The sequence below is a fragment of the Chiloscyllium punctatum genome, chromosome 5, assembly GCF_047496795.1.
Source record: "Chiloscyllium punctatum isolate Juve2018m chromosome 5, sChiPun1.3, whole genome shotgun sequence".
Lineage (NCBI taxonomy): Eukaryota > Metazoa > Chordata > Chondrichthyes > Orectolobiformes > Hemiscylliidae > Chiloscyllium > Chiloscyllium punctatum.
Window position 1 is genome coordinate 38827053 of NC_092743.1, and position 16866 is coordinate 38843918.

At 41.2% G+C, this 16866-nt stretch overlaps 1 protein-coding gene across 2 annotated transcripts in view; it reads right to left on the reverse strand.

The window, feature by feature from the left end:
* Positions 1–8732: 8732 nt before the first annotated feature.
* Positions 8733–16866, reverse strand: part of LOC140477002 (uncharacterized) — a 67159-nt gene continuing 59025 nt past the window's right edge. For both annotated transcript variants that reach the window (XM_072570075.1, XM_072570074.1), the window contains 3 exons: positions 15009–15137; positions 9865–9987; positions 8733–8877 (listed from right to left, as the gene is read on the reverse strand). In XM_072570075.1, coding sequence (XP_072426176.1) covers positions 8863–8877; positions 9865–9987; positions 15009–15137 — 267 coding nt within the window. In that variant the 3' untranslated portion in view covers positions 8733–8862. The remainder of the gene's footprint in view (positions 8878–9864; positions 9988–15008; positions 15138–16866) is intronic.

Here is a 16866-nt window from a genome sequence, read left to right on the forward strand (position 1 = left end):
TTATCAGGCATGACTTCTCCTTCATGAAGCCTTGCTAACTTTACGTGGTCATTTTATGCATTTCAAAACATTGTTACTGTTACAGTGGGCAGCACAGTGGTTAGCACTGCTGCCTCACAGCGCCAGAGACCCGGGTTCAATTCCTGCCTCAGGCAACTAACTGGAGTTTGCACATTCTCCCCGTGTGTGTGTGTGTGTTCCCTCCAGGTGCTCTGATTTCCTCCCACAGTCCAAAAATGTGCAGGATAGGTGAATTGGCTATGCTAAATTGCCCGTAGTGTTAGGTGTAGGGGAATGAGTCTGAATGGGTGTGCGTCAGTGTGGACTTGTTGGGCTGAAGGGCCTGTTTCCACACACTAAGTAATCTAATCCCTTAGAATAGATTCAAACATTTTCCCAATAAGTGACATTAAACTAACTTGCCTACAGTCACCTATTTTGTCTCTTTCCCTTTTTAAATAAAGGTGTTACCTTGTCAGATTTCTAACTCTCCAGTTTTTTGTTTCCAGAATCTAAAGACTGTGGGAAGCTTACTACCAGTGTGTCTCGAGAGCCACTTCCTTTAATATCCTAGGATACATCCCATCAGGTTCAGGGAACTTATCCGGCTTTAGCGCCATTAGTTTCCTCAGCTCTTCAGTGATAGGTTTTCCATTTATTTCCTATTCTTTTACCCTTTGAACATTTAGAAATTTTGGATGTTATTAGTGTCTTCTACTGTGAAGCAAGTGTCACATAGTCTACATTCCAGATTCAGCTCCTCTGCTACTTCCTGGCTCTCCACAATTATTTTCCCAGCCCCATGCTCTTAGTCTACACTCAAAGTTTATTTAGCCCCTTCATTTGGTTGTCTTTTGTTGGTTTTTAAAAACTTTCTCAATCCTCTGGCTTATCACTAATCTTTGCCATGTTATATGTTTATTTTCTTTCTATCTGATGCTATCCTTAACTTCTCTGGTTAATTGTGATTGGTTCATCCCCTTCCTAGAAAACTTCATCACTAAAATGTTCCCTAGTTGCGAACTACAAACTATTTTCTGAAAGGTCAGCCATTGTTTCTCAACTGTCTTTGCCGCTAATCTCTTTCTCCAGTTCAATCCAGCCAGGTCTGTCCTCTGTTTTCTGTAATTATTCTTACTTAAGTTTAGCAAAGTAGCTTTTGACCCAAGATCCTCCCTCCCAAACTAAATGCTAAATTTTACCATGTTATGGTCTTTTACTCTGATATCCTTTATTAAGCCTGTCTCATTAGTATCACCAGCTCCAAAATACCCTGATCCCTGGTTGTATGCAGAGCAAATTGTTGTACTGATTTAGTTATATGCTCTCATTCTCTCCAGATTTATTCTATGTTCCACCACATAACTACTATTCAAGGTCCTACAGATTACTCATAGCAGTGTCTTCTTTCCCCTGTTATTTCTTACTTCCACCCATATGGATTCTAAATCTTCTGATTTAAGATCATTTCTTGTTATTGTATTTTAACCATCCTGAACAAACGTACTACCCCACATTTTGCTTCATGCATTTTCTTAGAAAACTTTACACACCCCTGAATGTTTAGTCCCCAGCTTTGATCTCCTTAATGGCAATTAGAGTGAATCCATTCACCTGTATTTGTGCAATTATTTCACATATTTTATTCCAAATACTATGCACAATCAAGAAAAGAGCCATTCATTTTGCTTATTTACAATCTTTACAGGTTCACAACCCTTTGAGAGAAAAAATTACTATGTTTTAAATCTGCTACCCCTTATCCTAAAACTATGCCCTCTCATTCTAAAGTGCCCCATTAGGAAATATCCTTTCTACATCTACTTTGTCAAACCCCTTTAATATCTTACATAGCTCAAATAGATGTTCTCTCATTCTAAACTCCAGACAGTATAGGCCTAAACTACTCAATCCTCCCTCAATAAAACATAACCCTCATCTCTGGAATCAATCTAGTGAACATCATCTGAACTGCCTCCCATGCAACTAAATCCCCTCTCAAGTAAGGGGACCAAAACGGTATGCAATACTTATGTGGTCTCACTAATGCCTTGTACAGTTGCAGCAAAAACTTCCCTACTTTTATAGTCTATTCCTACACAATAAATGCCAAAATTCCAGTTGCCTTCCTTTTCACCTGCTGCACCTGCATACTAGCTTTCTTTTTTGCAATACATGCACAAGGACACCCAGAGGCCCATGCACTAAAGCTCTCAAGTTTCTCTGTATTTAGAAGTTACCGTTCTATTTCTCGCACAAAAATGGATAACCTCACACTCATCTACAATAAATTTCTTCAGCTAAAATTTGACTACTTCCTCTGCTTCTTCCTGGCTCTCTACTATTAGTTTCCCAGCCCCATGCTCTTAGTTTACATTCAAAGTTTATTTGACCCCTTTGTTTGGTTGTCTTTTGTTGATTTTTACCATTAACCTAATCTATTCATGTCTATTTGTAAATTTCTTATTGCAATTTACCTTCCTACCTACTTTAGTGTAACCTGCAAACCTGGCTGCAGTGTTTTCTATCAGCACATCCAAGTCATTAGATTAGATTAGATTAGATTAGATTACTTACAGTGTGGAAACAGGCCCTTAGGCCCAACAAGTCCACACCGCACCCGCCGAAGCGCAACCCACCCATACCCCTATATCTACACCTTACCTAACACTAAGGGCAATTTAGCATGGCCAATTCACCTGACCTGCACATCTTTAGAGTGTGGGAGGAAACCGGAGCACCCGGAGGAAACCCACGCAGACACGGGGAGAACGTGAAAACTCCACACAGAGTCGCCTGAGGCGGGAATTGAACCCGGATCTCTGGCGCTGTGAGGCAGCAGTGCTAACTGCTGTACCACCGTGCCGCCCACAAATACAGATTGTAAATAGTTCAGGCCTAAGGACCAAATCTCATGACATCCCACTAGTTACATCTTGCCAACCCACCCATTTGTGAACCAGATTTCTTTTTTAAATTTATGACAGTCAACAATATGCATATTAGGACAATTTTTATTCAAAATTTTACCAAGTTAAAATTTCACCACTTGCCATGGTGGGGTTTGAACTCATGCCCCCAGAATATTGGCCTGCATTCTGGATTGGTAATCAAGTGACATTACCACCGAATCACTGCTTGTGTGTATATGGAGATAGTAGGTGCTGTAATGAGAGTTTATTGAAATCTTCTGTTCTACATGAGAGTCAGCATAAATATCATGACAGCTGAAGCTCATCAGCTATCATGTCCTTTCACATCAACCACTATTTGCAGAGCATCTGGTACGTCATCAACAAATGTAAGCAAAGATAGTGTATAATCTTTGTTTTTTTAAAAAAAATGAAAGAACAAAACAAAATATGCATTCTCTAATGAATCAAAACCTAAATGACTGAAATTAACAAATGACTGTCCATGCCAATTAAAGCAGAACATTAAATTTTGTGTGATGGCCCTGTTGGGTAGGGAGAGAGCGAAGAGGAGTAGGCAATTTAGCTCTTCAAACCTGCACCAGCACGGTGGAAACACCAATCAGTAACTGAATGGGAAAGCAGACTAGTGGGGCTACACCTGTGTTCCTAATTTGCTTAAACATTTAGAAAAAGATGCAAAAGGCTTCAAGTTTAGCAAAGGATTTGTGTGTTGTTTCTTGTGAAGTATTAGTGTACACTGCATCTGCACATATAAAATGCACATTCCTCTCACTGGCCAGTAGTAGTAAAATCAAGGCCATGACAATCACCCACTTGAGGGAGAGAAAACCACCCTCGAGAAATGATTCTAAAATTTCCACTTAATGGCTCAAGCAATCAAATTGATTTTCACCATATTTTGTCTTTCTACATGTAACCTTTGAAGCTGATTCACAGAATATTCCAGATAGAGCTGGCAAATCAGAAGACTGTGCTCAATTTCTCCAGATGAACAGAAGGAGGCGTCGCTGTTGGAATCACTCACAGACCTCCCCCACCCTGATCTTAAAAACAATATTGGGTCTGATGGAAACATTCTATCAAAATACTTGCAAATTATTTTGACAATTGAAGCAACCAAATACTTTTGCAATGAAGAATGAATACTTTGAGTTCTATAAAGCAAAAACATTTTAAATAAATTCTAAACATAAACACAATTGCAGGTGTTGCAATCATGCCCATTGAGTTTAAATTTCTTTTCACTTTTGATCTAAGCTCTTTGAAATAAAAACTAAGCACGTAATATGAATATTTTATTCAATTTAGTGTCATATTGATTCAATTCACTTTCACCTCAGAACCGCAAGTTTTTGGGTTCAAGTCTCGATCCAGACACAAACACGAAAAAACGGTTAACAATCCAGTGCAGCTGAGGGAATGTTGCCTTCGATGGATTTGCCGCCTTCTGGAAGCAGAGTTAAACCAAGGTCCAATCTACCTGTTTGGGTGGATATAAAAAGGGACCACAGTGCTTCTCTTAAAGATGAGCAGGGAGGTTTTACTCCCTAGTTACACCCTCAAATCACTAAAAATTATCTTATCACATTTGTGGGTGTAAAAAGCTCTATATATATATTGCAAGTCCCTTTAAATAACTAAACAAAAAAATCTGTTATGTCAAATGCTCAGAATAGACTAAAGTCAAAAATCTGTAAGAACGTAAATATATTCAGTTATAGCCAGACATCCACAGGATTCCTTGTTGAGAAATAGACAATAGGTGCAGGAGTAGGCCATTCAGCCCTTCGAGCCTGCACCACCATTCAATATGATCATGGCTGATCATTCCTAATCAGTATCCTCTTCCTGCCTTATCTCCATAACCCTTGATTCCACTATCTTTAAGAGTTCTATCCAATTCTTTCTTACATGAATCCAGAGACTGGGCCTCCACTGCCCTCTGGGGCAGAGCATTCCACACAGCCACCACTCTCTGGGTGAAGAAGTTTCTCATCATCTCTGTCCTAAATGGTCTACCCCGTATTTTTAAGCTGTGTCCTCTGGTTCGGCACTCACCCATCAGTGGAAACATGTTTCCTGCTTCCAGAGTGTCCAATCCTTTCATAATCTTATATGTCTCAATCAGATCCCCTCTCAGTCTTCTAAACTCAAGGGTATACAAGCCCAGTCGCTTCAGTCTTTCAGTGTAAGGTAATCCTGCCATTCCAGGAATTGACCTCGTGAACCTACGCTGCACTCCCTCAATAGCCAGAATGTCTTTCCTCAAATTTGGAGACCAGAACTGTACACAGTACTCCAGGTGTGGTCTCACCAGAACCCTGTACAACTGCAGAAGCACCTCTTTGCTTCTATACTCAATCCCTCTTGTTATGAAGGCCAGCATGCTATTAGCCTTCTTCACTACCTGCTGTACCTGCATGCTTACCTTCATTGACTGGTGTACAAGAACACCCAGATCTCTCTATGCTGCCCCTTTACCTAAATTGATTCCATTGAGGTAGTAATCTGCCTTCCTGTTCTTGCCACCAAAGTGGATTAACCATACATTTATCCACATTAAACTGCATCTGACCACTCACCTAACTTGTCCAGGTCACCCTGTAATCTCCTAACATCCTCATCACATTTCACCCTGCCACCCAGCTTAGTATCATCAGCAAATTTGCTAATGTTATTGCTGAAACCATCTTCTAGATCATTAACATATATTGTAAAAAGCTGCGGTCCCAGCACAGATCCCTGTGGTACCCCACTGGTCCTTGCCTGCCATTCCGAAATGGAGCCGTTTATCACTACCCTTTGTTTCGTATCAGCCAACCAATTTTCAATCCAATCTAGTACTTTGCCCACAATACCATGCGCCCTAATTTTACTCACTAACCTCCTGTGTGGGACTTTATCAAAAGCTTTCTGAAAGTCCAGGTACACTACATCTACTGGATCCCCCTCGTCCATTGTCAGAGTTACATCCTCAAAAAATTCAAGAAAATTAGTCAAGCATGATTTCCCCTTCATAAATCCATGCTGACTCTGTCCTATCCTGTTACTACTATCCAGATGTGCCGTAATTTCATCCTTTATAATAGACTCCAGCATCTTTCCCACCACTGAGGTCAGACTAACTGGTCTATAATTTCCTGCTTTCTCTCTCCCACCTTTCTTAAAAAGTGTTATAACATTAACCACCCTCCAATCCTCAGGAACCGACCCCGAATCTATCAAACTCTGGAAAATAATCACCAACGCATCCACGATTTCCCGAGCCACCTCCTTCAGTACCCTGGGACGTAGACCATCAGGCCCCGGGGACTTATCAACCTTCAGACCTAACAGTCTCTCCAATACCAAATGCTAGCAAATATAGATTCCCTTAAGTTCAGGTCCTTCAGCCACTGTTACCTCAGGGAGATTGCTTGTGTCTTCCCCAGTGAACACAGATCTGAAGTACCCATTTAATTCTTCTGCTATTTCTTTGTTCCCCGTAATATATTCCCCTGTTTCTGTCTTCAAGGGTCCAATTTTAGTCCTAACCATTTTTTTTGCCTTGCACATACTTAAAAAAGCTTTTACTATCCTCCATAATATTATTGGCCAGTTTACCTTCGTACCTCATTTTTCCTCTGCGTATTTCCTTCTTAGTAATCCTCTGTTGCTCTTTAAAAGCTTCCCAGTCCTCCGTTTTCCCACTCATCTTTGCTATGTTATACTTTTTCTCTTTTAACTTTATATGTTTCTTAACTTCCCTCGTCAGCCCCGGCCACCCATACCTCCTCCTGGGATCTTTCTTCCTTTTTGGAATGAACTGATCCTGCAACTTCTGCATTATACACAGAAATATCCACCATTGTTCCTCCACGGTCATCCCTGCTAAGGTATTGCACCATTGAACTTTAGCCAGCTCCTCCCTCATAGCTCCATAGCTCCCTTTATTCAACAGAAGTACTGTCACTTCTGACTGTACCCTCTCCCTCTCAAATTGCAGATTGAAGCTTAATGTATTATGGTCACTACTTCCCAATGGCTCCTTCACTTCGAGGTCTCTGACCAATTCTGGTTCATTGCACAATACCAGATCCAGAATTGCCTTCGCCCTGGTAGGCTCCAGCACCAGCTGCTCTAAGAATCCATCTCGGAGACACTCCACAAAGTCTCTTTCTTGAGGTCCAATACCATCCTGATTCTCCCAGTCTACCTGCATGTTAAAATCCCCATAACAATTGTAGTAACATCTTTGTGACAGGCCAATTTCAGCTCCTGATTCCACTTACATCCGACATCCAGACTACTGTTTGGGAGCCTGTAGATGACTCCCAAGAGGGTCTTTTTACCCTTAGTATTTCGCAGCTCTATCCACACTGACTCTATATCCCCAGACTCTAGGTGCCCCCGCGCAAGGGACTGAATATCCTCCCTTACCAACAAGGCCACCCCACCCCCTCTGCCCGTCAGTCTGTCCTTACGATAGCACATGTAGCCTTGAATATTCATTTCCCAGGCCCTGTCCACTTGAAGCCACGTCTCAGTTATCCCCACAATATCGTATCTGCCAATTTCCAAAAGAGCCTCAAGCTCACCCATCTTTTGTCTAATGCTTCATGCATTCATGTATAGTATTTTTAATTTGTTACTGCTCTCACCCTTCCCATCAACCCCTATTTCACTCAACCTTACAGCATGATCCCTTTCTGAGTTTTCTGCCTCATTGATACAGTTGTCTTTCTTGACTTCCCTTGTTCTAACTTTCCCTTCAATTTCCTTTTTAAACATCCAGTTTGTCCCCTTCGTGCCCTCCCCCCCCCCGCTACTTAGTTTAAATGTAGCGGTGTTGCAGTAGAAAACCTGCCTGCCAGAATGCTGGTCCCTAACCTATTAAGGTGCAAACAGTCTCTCTTGTAGAATTTACACTGCACCTCTGTAGGTGTGACAGGTCTTTCAGAGAGTGAGGTGGGAGGTACAGTACAAAGACAATGAACAAAGGAACCATGGCAACATCAAAATATTTGTAACCTGGAAACTGAAGGTTTTGTCCTCTATCATTATTGGTGGTCACCCTCACCAGGAGGCATCATTTTTTCACTGGGAAATTATTCCATCTCATTCCAACTGCATATTATTCATGGGTGAACCCTGAGTGACTGAGACTATTCCAACAAGGCAGCAGGGAGGGGGCCTCAGTTTAGCTTGAGCCTGTCCAAGCTCAACACAAAGGAAGATTCAAATCAGAGGCATATGGACTGAATGGCTGAATTCACTAAACCATTGGATTAACCGAGGCAACAAGACCATTCAACTACAAAAGGATGCTATAACAGAGTCTAATTCTGTCCCCATTAACCCACATCCTACTTTGGAAAGACATGAAAGAATGAAAGAAGCTGCATTTATAATAGCACAATTCACAAACTCAAAACATCTCAAATTGCTTTATAGAGAAAGACATATTTTTGAAGGATGATGATGTGAGAAATACTGCTTGAGACTAATCTACAAATAGCAATGATATAATGCCCAGGTATTAGGCTTCAGTGCTACTGGTAAGGTATAAACATTGGCTGAGGTAGAAGCCTCTTGCTCCTCTTCCTATAATACTGTGGAATCTTTACGTTCACAGGGAGGACAAAGGGTTAACATTTAATCTCTAAAACACCACCTGCCACAGTACTGCAGTGAAGTCTCAGCCTGCACTAACTGTTTCAAGTTTCTGGTGAGGCTTGATCATTCTCCCACCATCATCCACACCCACAACCCTCAGTTTCTTTTTGCTGAATCAAAAGAAGCACAATCCAGCACAAGTTTGGTTTCTATAGCAGAGTTTATTAGTGATATAACAGATGCAAACTTGTATGATTTACAGTTTGGTTATAGTTTATAATGTTGATAATATCCAGTGATTATATATAGAAATAGATCTTCTTTTTGCAGTTTACATTGTTAGTTCCTGGGAATAAAAAAAAGAGACAATATTGAAATAGTTTACGATAAAGCCTCAGGTCTCACCCATCTTCACTTACTGTCTAATCCATGGGTCTTCTGGGCATAGTCATTGATCCTAGCTACCTGGTAGAAAACTGGGCAGATAGGAAGTTAAGAAATCAATGGGAGTGTTTCAACTAATCACGCCCAGCCTGGATTTCTCTAGGATCAATCTTGACTTGCATCTAGCAAAGACAGCCAGCAGGATACTTAGTTAAATAAGAAGGGTTTTAACTCTTGCCACAGTGAAGAAGCTTCCAGAGCTTTCCTGCTGGTTCACTGCCTGTCTGAGCAGAGTCAGAAGCACAGAAAGGCATTTAGAATAACTTTTATCTATTCTGTAGGGCCAACAGAAAAAAGGTGCCCTTGCACTGACTGGGGCCCAGGCACATGGCCTTCCAGTTGACGAGTAAAATTCTTGTTCATTGACCATCTACCTGAAGAATGAGATCCTCAGGATGTGGGCAATACTGGCAAGGATTGGCCGATTGTCAATCGCTTGAAAACTTCTTGGTCGTATAAATGAGTGGTCTGAGAGGGAATGAAGAGTCAGCTAGTTATTACCATACAGACCCAGAATGGTTTGGTTATCAGCTCCCTTCCCTGAGGATCAGTTGAGTTTTAACAATCAGAGCTTTCAAGGTCATTTTTCTCTAATGCTTAGCACTTGCACCATTTCCTGTTTTCATTTCAGTGTTCCAGGGTCTGCAGTATTTTTCATTCGGCACAGACACAAAATGGGAAACAGCCCTTACCATGGTCCAAGTTTGGTGACTTTCAACTCATTAGGTCAACGTGAATTTAATCCACAGATGAAGGGCCAGATCAAAGCCACTATACTATCCAAACAAATTCTTAACAGTTAAACATGTTATTCAATCCTGTTACCCTTCCCCACAGAGGCAAATATAAAACAAATCAACAAAATTTTTAAAAACCTGGTGTATCTCACCATTATAGCATTGACAATATCGTTCTTGTTGTGTCTGAGTGCTCGCACAGCTTTTCCCCTTGAGACATTTGCTTGGGCCATCACCAACTCTATATCTCTCGCTTCGAGTCCAGTTTCATCCAACTAGAACATGGAACATTCAAATGAGTCAGTCTGGTTGCCCTTTGAAACTTGCTAAACTACAGAAGGACAAACCAGCCTTGAAAGGTGTGCAAAAATTCCCAGGTTGAGGGGCAGTCCTCTCGACCGAGATGGTATGAAGTGGCAGTGTCTTCTTTTAAGAATTAAAATCCATAGAGTGTGGAAACAGGCCCTTTGGCCCAATAAGTACACACCAACACTCCGAAGAGTAACCCACCCAGACCCATTCCCCTACATTTACCCCTGACTAATAACCTACACTATGGACAATTTAGCATCTCCAATTCACCTAACCTGCACATCTTTGGACTGTGGGAGGAAACTGGAGCACCCAGAGGAAACCCACACAGATATTCACCAGAGGCTGGAATCGAACCTGGGTCCCCTGGCGCTGTGAGGCAGCAGTAAGATGAATGAAACGATCGCATTGAAATAGGTACAATCTTTCAGGGGTTTGACAGAGTAGATGCTGGGAGTATGTTGCTCGGGCTGAGGAGTCTAGAACTAGAAGTCACCATCTTGGAATACGATATTTCACGATTCAGGCGAGACAAAATTTCTTTGAAGGATCTTTGAAATGCTCTAATTCTCTATTAATAAAGTAAAGAGCGAGTTACTGAAGTAGGGAGAATACTTTAGAGGATAGATTTCATCAAATGCATTCTGGACAGCTTTTTCAATCAACATGTAGAAGGTCTAATGTGGGAATGTGCAGTGCTAGACCTAATTCTAAGGAACAAATCCAGACTGGTGTTCAAGGTGGCAGTGGGAGAGTATTTTAGTGACAGCAACTACAACGCTGCAGACTTTAAGTTTGTTATGGAAAAGGAAAAAGATAGTCTGAAAAGAAAATGAAATGGGATCGGATTAGAGGAAAGCAGATTTTATTAAAATAAGGCAGGATCTGGCCACAGTAGACTGGGAATAGCTACTTCTGGGTAAATGTGTGACAGAACAGTTGGGGATATTCAAACTGAAATTGGCAAGAATACAAGCCAAATATATTTCCTTTAGTGTGAAATACAGAAACAACAAGTCCAAAGAATCCAGCAGGTCTATGAATATTCAGGACTGGATAAGGGGAAGAGGCCTTTAACTGGTACAAAAGGGAGAAAAATCAATGAATGCCCTAATGGAGTGTAAAAAGTGTAGTAGAGAACTCAAAGCAAATCAGAGAGCAAAGAGGGGTGTGGGAAAACACTGGCAAGTGAAATTAGAGAGAGTCCCAAGGTATTCTATCAGCATATTAAAGAGAAGATAATTATGGAAGAGAAAGCACCATTAGGACCAAAGCTGCATATGGAGTTAGAGATGTTGATGGATGTTAAACAAGTACTTCACATCAGTCTTCACTTTAGAAGAGGCGGCTATAGATACAGAATTCAGGAAGTGGGACTGAGACAGTCTGAGTAAATTTACAAAGGATGTGAGGAGGTATTGGAGGTTTTAGCAGGTTTCATAACTGAAAAAGGCCCAAGTCTAGATGAATTGCATCCCAGGCTCCTGTGGGGTACAAGGGCTCTGACCCAAACTTTTAATTCCTCACTGGCCATGGAACAAGTGTCCAAGGACGAGAGGACATCTAAGATATTCCACTTTTCAAGAAGGTAGAGAGAGATAAACTTGGGAATTACAGACCAGAGTCACATCTGTGGTAGAGAAACTATTAGAGAAAAGTCTCAAGGAGAGAATTAATCTCCACTTGAAAAAAGCTTGATCAGGGATAGTCAGCATGGCATTGTCAGAGGGAGTTAATGACTAACAAACTTGATTGAATATTTTGACCAGTTGGGTAGATGAGGGTAGTGCAGGGTTGATGTAGTTTATATGGATTTCAGCAAAGCCTTTGACAAAGTCCCACATGGGAGACTGATAAAGGTGGTAAAAGGGCATGGGATCCAGGATAAACTGAGCAAATTGGATCCAAAAGTGCCTTAGTGTAGGAGACAGACTGGTGATAGAAGACTGTTGTGTATGCCTAGAGGCCAGTGTCCATTGGCATACCACAGAGAACAGTGCTGGATCCACTTTTAGTATACGTTGAATATTTGGAAGAAAACGTAGGAGGGATAAATCTTCATTTTATCTGTGAACTAACTTATCAGGTAGTTGTCAGTGAGGTAGAAGGTCTTAGCTTACAGGACAATAGAGACAGACTTTTTTCGGATTGGCAGATCTGTAGCAGATGAAATTGGACATTAAAAAATGTGAGGTGATACATTTTGAAGGAAATAATAAGACAAGAGAGCACTAGATGAATGGTAGGATACTAAGAAATTCAAAGAAACAAATGGATCATGGGTGCTTATCCAAAGATTCCTGAAGGCAGCAGGAAAGGTTAATAGGGTAAGGTATATAGGACACTTGCTTTATCAGTCATGGCATCAATTATGAGAGGAGGAAGGTTACACGGGAACTTTACAATAACTTCAGTTAGGCCACAGCTGGAATACTGTATGTAGTTCTGGTCACTGCAGGATAAAGGATGTGATTACACTGGAGAGTATGCAGAGGAGATTCACCAGGATGTTGCCTGGAATGGAGCAGTTTAACGATGACGACAGGCTGGAAAAGCTCAGGTTATCATCTTTACAGCAGAGAAGGCTGAGAGGGGACCTGATTGAGACGTATAAGATTGTGAGGGGCATGGGCAGGGTGGGTAGCAGCTGTCTCTTTTTGTTGAAGTGTCAAAAGCAAGGGGGTATAATATGAAGGTGAAGAGGTAATTTTAAAAGCAGGAGGTTTAAGAGGGGATTTGATGAAATAATATTTGACCCAGAGAGCGGTGAGAATTTGGGGGAACGCACTGTCTGAGAGGATAGTTAAGTCATGAAACCTCCACCTTTAAAGTGCTTGGATGAAACTTGAAATTTCATGATGTTCAAGTGCTCAGAAGTTGGAGCAGTTTAGAACTATAGTCGTCTTGTCCAAACAGACTCAATGGGCCTTCTGTAGCATATGATCATATGACCAAATTACCTATTTCGACTTTTATATTATCCTTAACTACGGTACTCTTTCTGATTGCATTATTATGAATCATTGTCATCTCCCAATGAGCCTGAGAGTTCAAGGTGATTTTTTTTAAAAATCCAGTGAATGGGCTACTGTTCTACTATGACTGAAAAGTCCCTCTTATACACTCACCATCAGCATTCAGAATCTGGAGTTGATCAGCTCAGAGGGGTGCAGTACAACCTGTTTTAGTGGTGCTTCTCAGTACTAAGGAAATCCCAGCCTCAAATTAGTCAGCAGACAGAATCACAGGACAAGACCAGATAAGTTCTCAAATAGTACAAGATGTGGTAGGCCAGCTCAGGAAAAGAAAGGTGACATTGTGGTCTTCCTGGCACTCCAGGCAGTAGTCGAGACCCTGCTCAATGCCAGACAGTGATAGACAGAAACAGTGGAAATCTATTGACTAGTCTGTTTCCATGCTGTACATCTCTATGACTATGACTATGCTGTATGAATGAATTTTACCAGCAGCCCTTCCTTCTTGAAAATTAATTTCCAAGATGTGGCCAGGTCATATATAGTTGGACTGAGCGATGAATTATGGAGCCATCTTGAAGCCTATACAAACTGGGTTAAGAAAACCACTTGTCCTTCCCTGACATGAACATGATATGATTGTGTCATAGGAAGAAATAAGAAGTGATAGCAATGGTCAAAGCTATTAGGTGATCACCATTGCATTTCAATGAATCATCTACTTACTAATTCCTGGAACATTCATACCTGTGCACTGCATTTTGATGTTGCTCCTGAGATAACGTAAGACTCTTCTCATCCTAACGATCGCATTAAAGACGTGTGCCTTGGAATTTGACTAGTCACCATGGTGACGGAGTTAAACATTAGACCAAGAGATAATAAAGGAATTTATCCTGTACAAACCAAATGTATTTATACTGGGTTCCTTTTTCTAAAAAAACTGTAGAGCTAATATAAAAAAGTAAAAATTACGATCCTGGAAGTGTAGCTCTCAGACAATATTTGCAGAATTCAAAAAATATCTGTAAGGCTACAACTGTTGTCACATAAAATAATCTCAGCCAGTTCTAGTCTTATGAAATAGATCTATAAATTTATCCCTAACAGAAATAAATAAAAGGTGGTCTATGTCATGTCTTGAGATTATAATATGGAGCTTTTTTGAACCTTTGGTAGGTTCTCCTATTGATATTTAATAAAATACCTAGAATGAAAGTTCTAAGAAAGCCTTTTAGTTGATGTCAAGAAATCAAAGCATTGTTGTGAGGGGAGGAGGAAAAAGAAATGATGCTCAACTGGTTCCAATGTGTATCCTTCTGTGACAAATAACCCTTTGTAACCTCAACACGGACTGTGCATGAGGTTTGCTCACTAACCATAAGTAAACTGAAGTACTTAACATCTTCCCCAACCCCCCCACCCCCCCTCCCCTCACTGACATCTGTAGGCAGAGGTTGTAATCATGTGGTTTCGTATGATATATCATTACAAACAAATTTCTAATAACCACTTTGCCCAGATCTTTGTATTTTTGGAACTCTGCTGAATCTCAAAATTAGATTTTAAGGGGAGATAAATTTAGAGATAAACTGGGAAGAGGAGAAGTTCCCTTGGAGATTAACCTTCCATTCCTGATATCGGATGCCATCTTAGGGATGGTATTAATTTGTGTTGCTATGAGTTTTGAGCAAATTTTCTTTCCCGATTGGCTCTCTGTTCTCAGATAATTTTCCAACAGCATTAAACTCACTGAATCTGCTATCGTTAATTTTCTGCCTGATTCAAAGATGGCTGCATTGTTTGTCCCAAATCCCAAATGTTGTTGTGAGTACTGCCACCTCTCAAAACCAACAGTGGAGCCATTTCATCCCTTCCAATACAGGCACCGTGGGGAAGTATATCAGGAAGATTAGAATATTAAGTGAAACAAATTCTGGAGTGGTTCCCCAATCTGTTTGGCCCTTTGCGAAGGCTTTGCTCCCAGCACATTACAAAAGGTGCTTTACCTCCTCTTCCTCACTTTCCTCCTTAATTGTGAGAGTGGGAGTTGTTTCAGGAACCAGTGTGGCATGCTCAATAGGGACTTTGAACTTCTCAGCTGCTGCCTTGTGAGCCTGCTGGGACAGATCCTCAATCTGGAATAACAGAGCAAAGAATGAGATTTGCACTTATATAGTAATTCAATTACAACCGCAAGATATCCCAAAGCCCTTTCCATGCCAGTGAACTAATCATGAAACATTGTCAAAAATATGTGGGAAACATAGCAAGATTCTTCAAACAACAAAATAAAATGAACTGAACTGAAGAACTGTTTTTGATGTTAATTGGGAGATAAATGCCAGCCAGAAGTAGTCCATAACTGTCTTCCAGTATTGCCAGGGAATCCTTCATATATGTCAAAATGGTAGACAACTTTCATCAGAAAGGCAACACCTATGACAGTGCAGCATATTCCCTCAGGACTGCACTGGTACATCTGCCTAGGACTCTAGAGGTGGGTTGGAACCATAAACTCTGACTCAGAACTGCGATTGGAGTTGGAATTGGAGCTGGAACCGGTGCATATTAATGACTGAGTGTCCTGCGATCTTTCCTCTGCCTCTCAGTGGGGGTGGGGACTGTGATCCATGGGCTCAGACCACCCCCCATCTGCTCAACCAAACCACCCGTTATATGTGGGGAAGAATGATTTTCAAAAAGGATATTGTGTTAACAGTGTCCAAAACCTAAACTGACAGAGCAGGCCTTCCACCACCTCCACAGCCATACACCACCCTATAGCAAGCCTCAGTCAATTCTCCCTTTATTATTCTGTGGGAGGTCCTCATTGTGTTCCCAGCTGATGAGCCCATTTTCAAATCTTCATCCCTTTGAGCTTAACATCAAGTGACGTTATTATTCAACTGTACAGATTGTTAGCCACGCCCCATCTGATGTACTGCATTACGTTTCAGGCAGATTTCTAGAAGGATATACTTCCCTTGCTGGGAATTCCGGTGCAAATCACCAGAATTAACCAGGAGCTGGAAGAGTTAGCCAAGGCTTAGAGGGTGATGATTGGTTGGCAAGATAACTGAGCCCCTGAGATACTGCAATGGAGCAAACAGTAGGGAACTATAGGCTCCCCAAGGACACAGGAAATTTAAAATAGACAAAGGGCTTGAGCAGATTCCATTCAGTTGCAGAAAACAAATCTCTGCACATGAATGTATGTTGCTTCCAGCAAACAGAAATGACATGCTGCAAGCATTGTTGACTAACCCAGAGTCTGCAAATTCACTAGCAAGCAAATGAAGAGGTTCAGTTTGCAATGAATTCATTTATATTTGCTATAACCTTTCTATTCATCTAGTGATGTGGGCTTCACTTATTTATTGCCAATCCCTACTTGCAGTGGTTAACTGCCTTTTTGAACCATAATCCTTGGCAGGTGGGTTTACCCAGAGAGTACTTTTAGGAAGAGAATTCCAGAATTATGACCCAGTGACACCATAGTTGTACAGATATGTATGAACTGTATTCCTCAGTATCATTCCCCTTGTCCTTCTAGATAGTTGAAGTCACAGATTTGGAAGGCACTGTGGAAGGAAGCTGTGTGAGTCACTGTAGATGGGCCAAGGGAGTGAATGCTGAAGATGGCAGATGCAGTGCCAATCAAATGGGCTTTGTTTTGGATAGTTGCAAATTTTTTTTTGAGTATTGTTCGAGCTGTATTTCTGCAGGCAAGCAGAGTATGCCATCACACTCAGGGGTAATGGCAGGTACAGGGAGCCAGGAGACAGCTTAGCTATAAAGTGACAAGAAACATTCATGCCACACAACTGCCAGGCAATTACCATCACCAACAGGTGAGAACCTAAC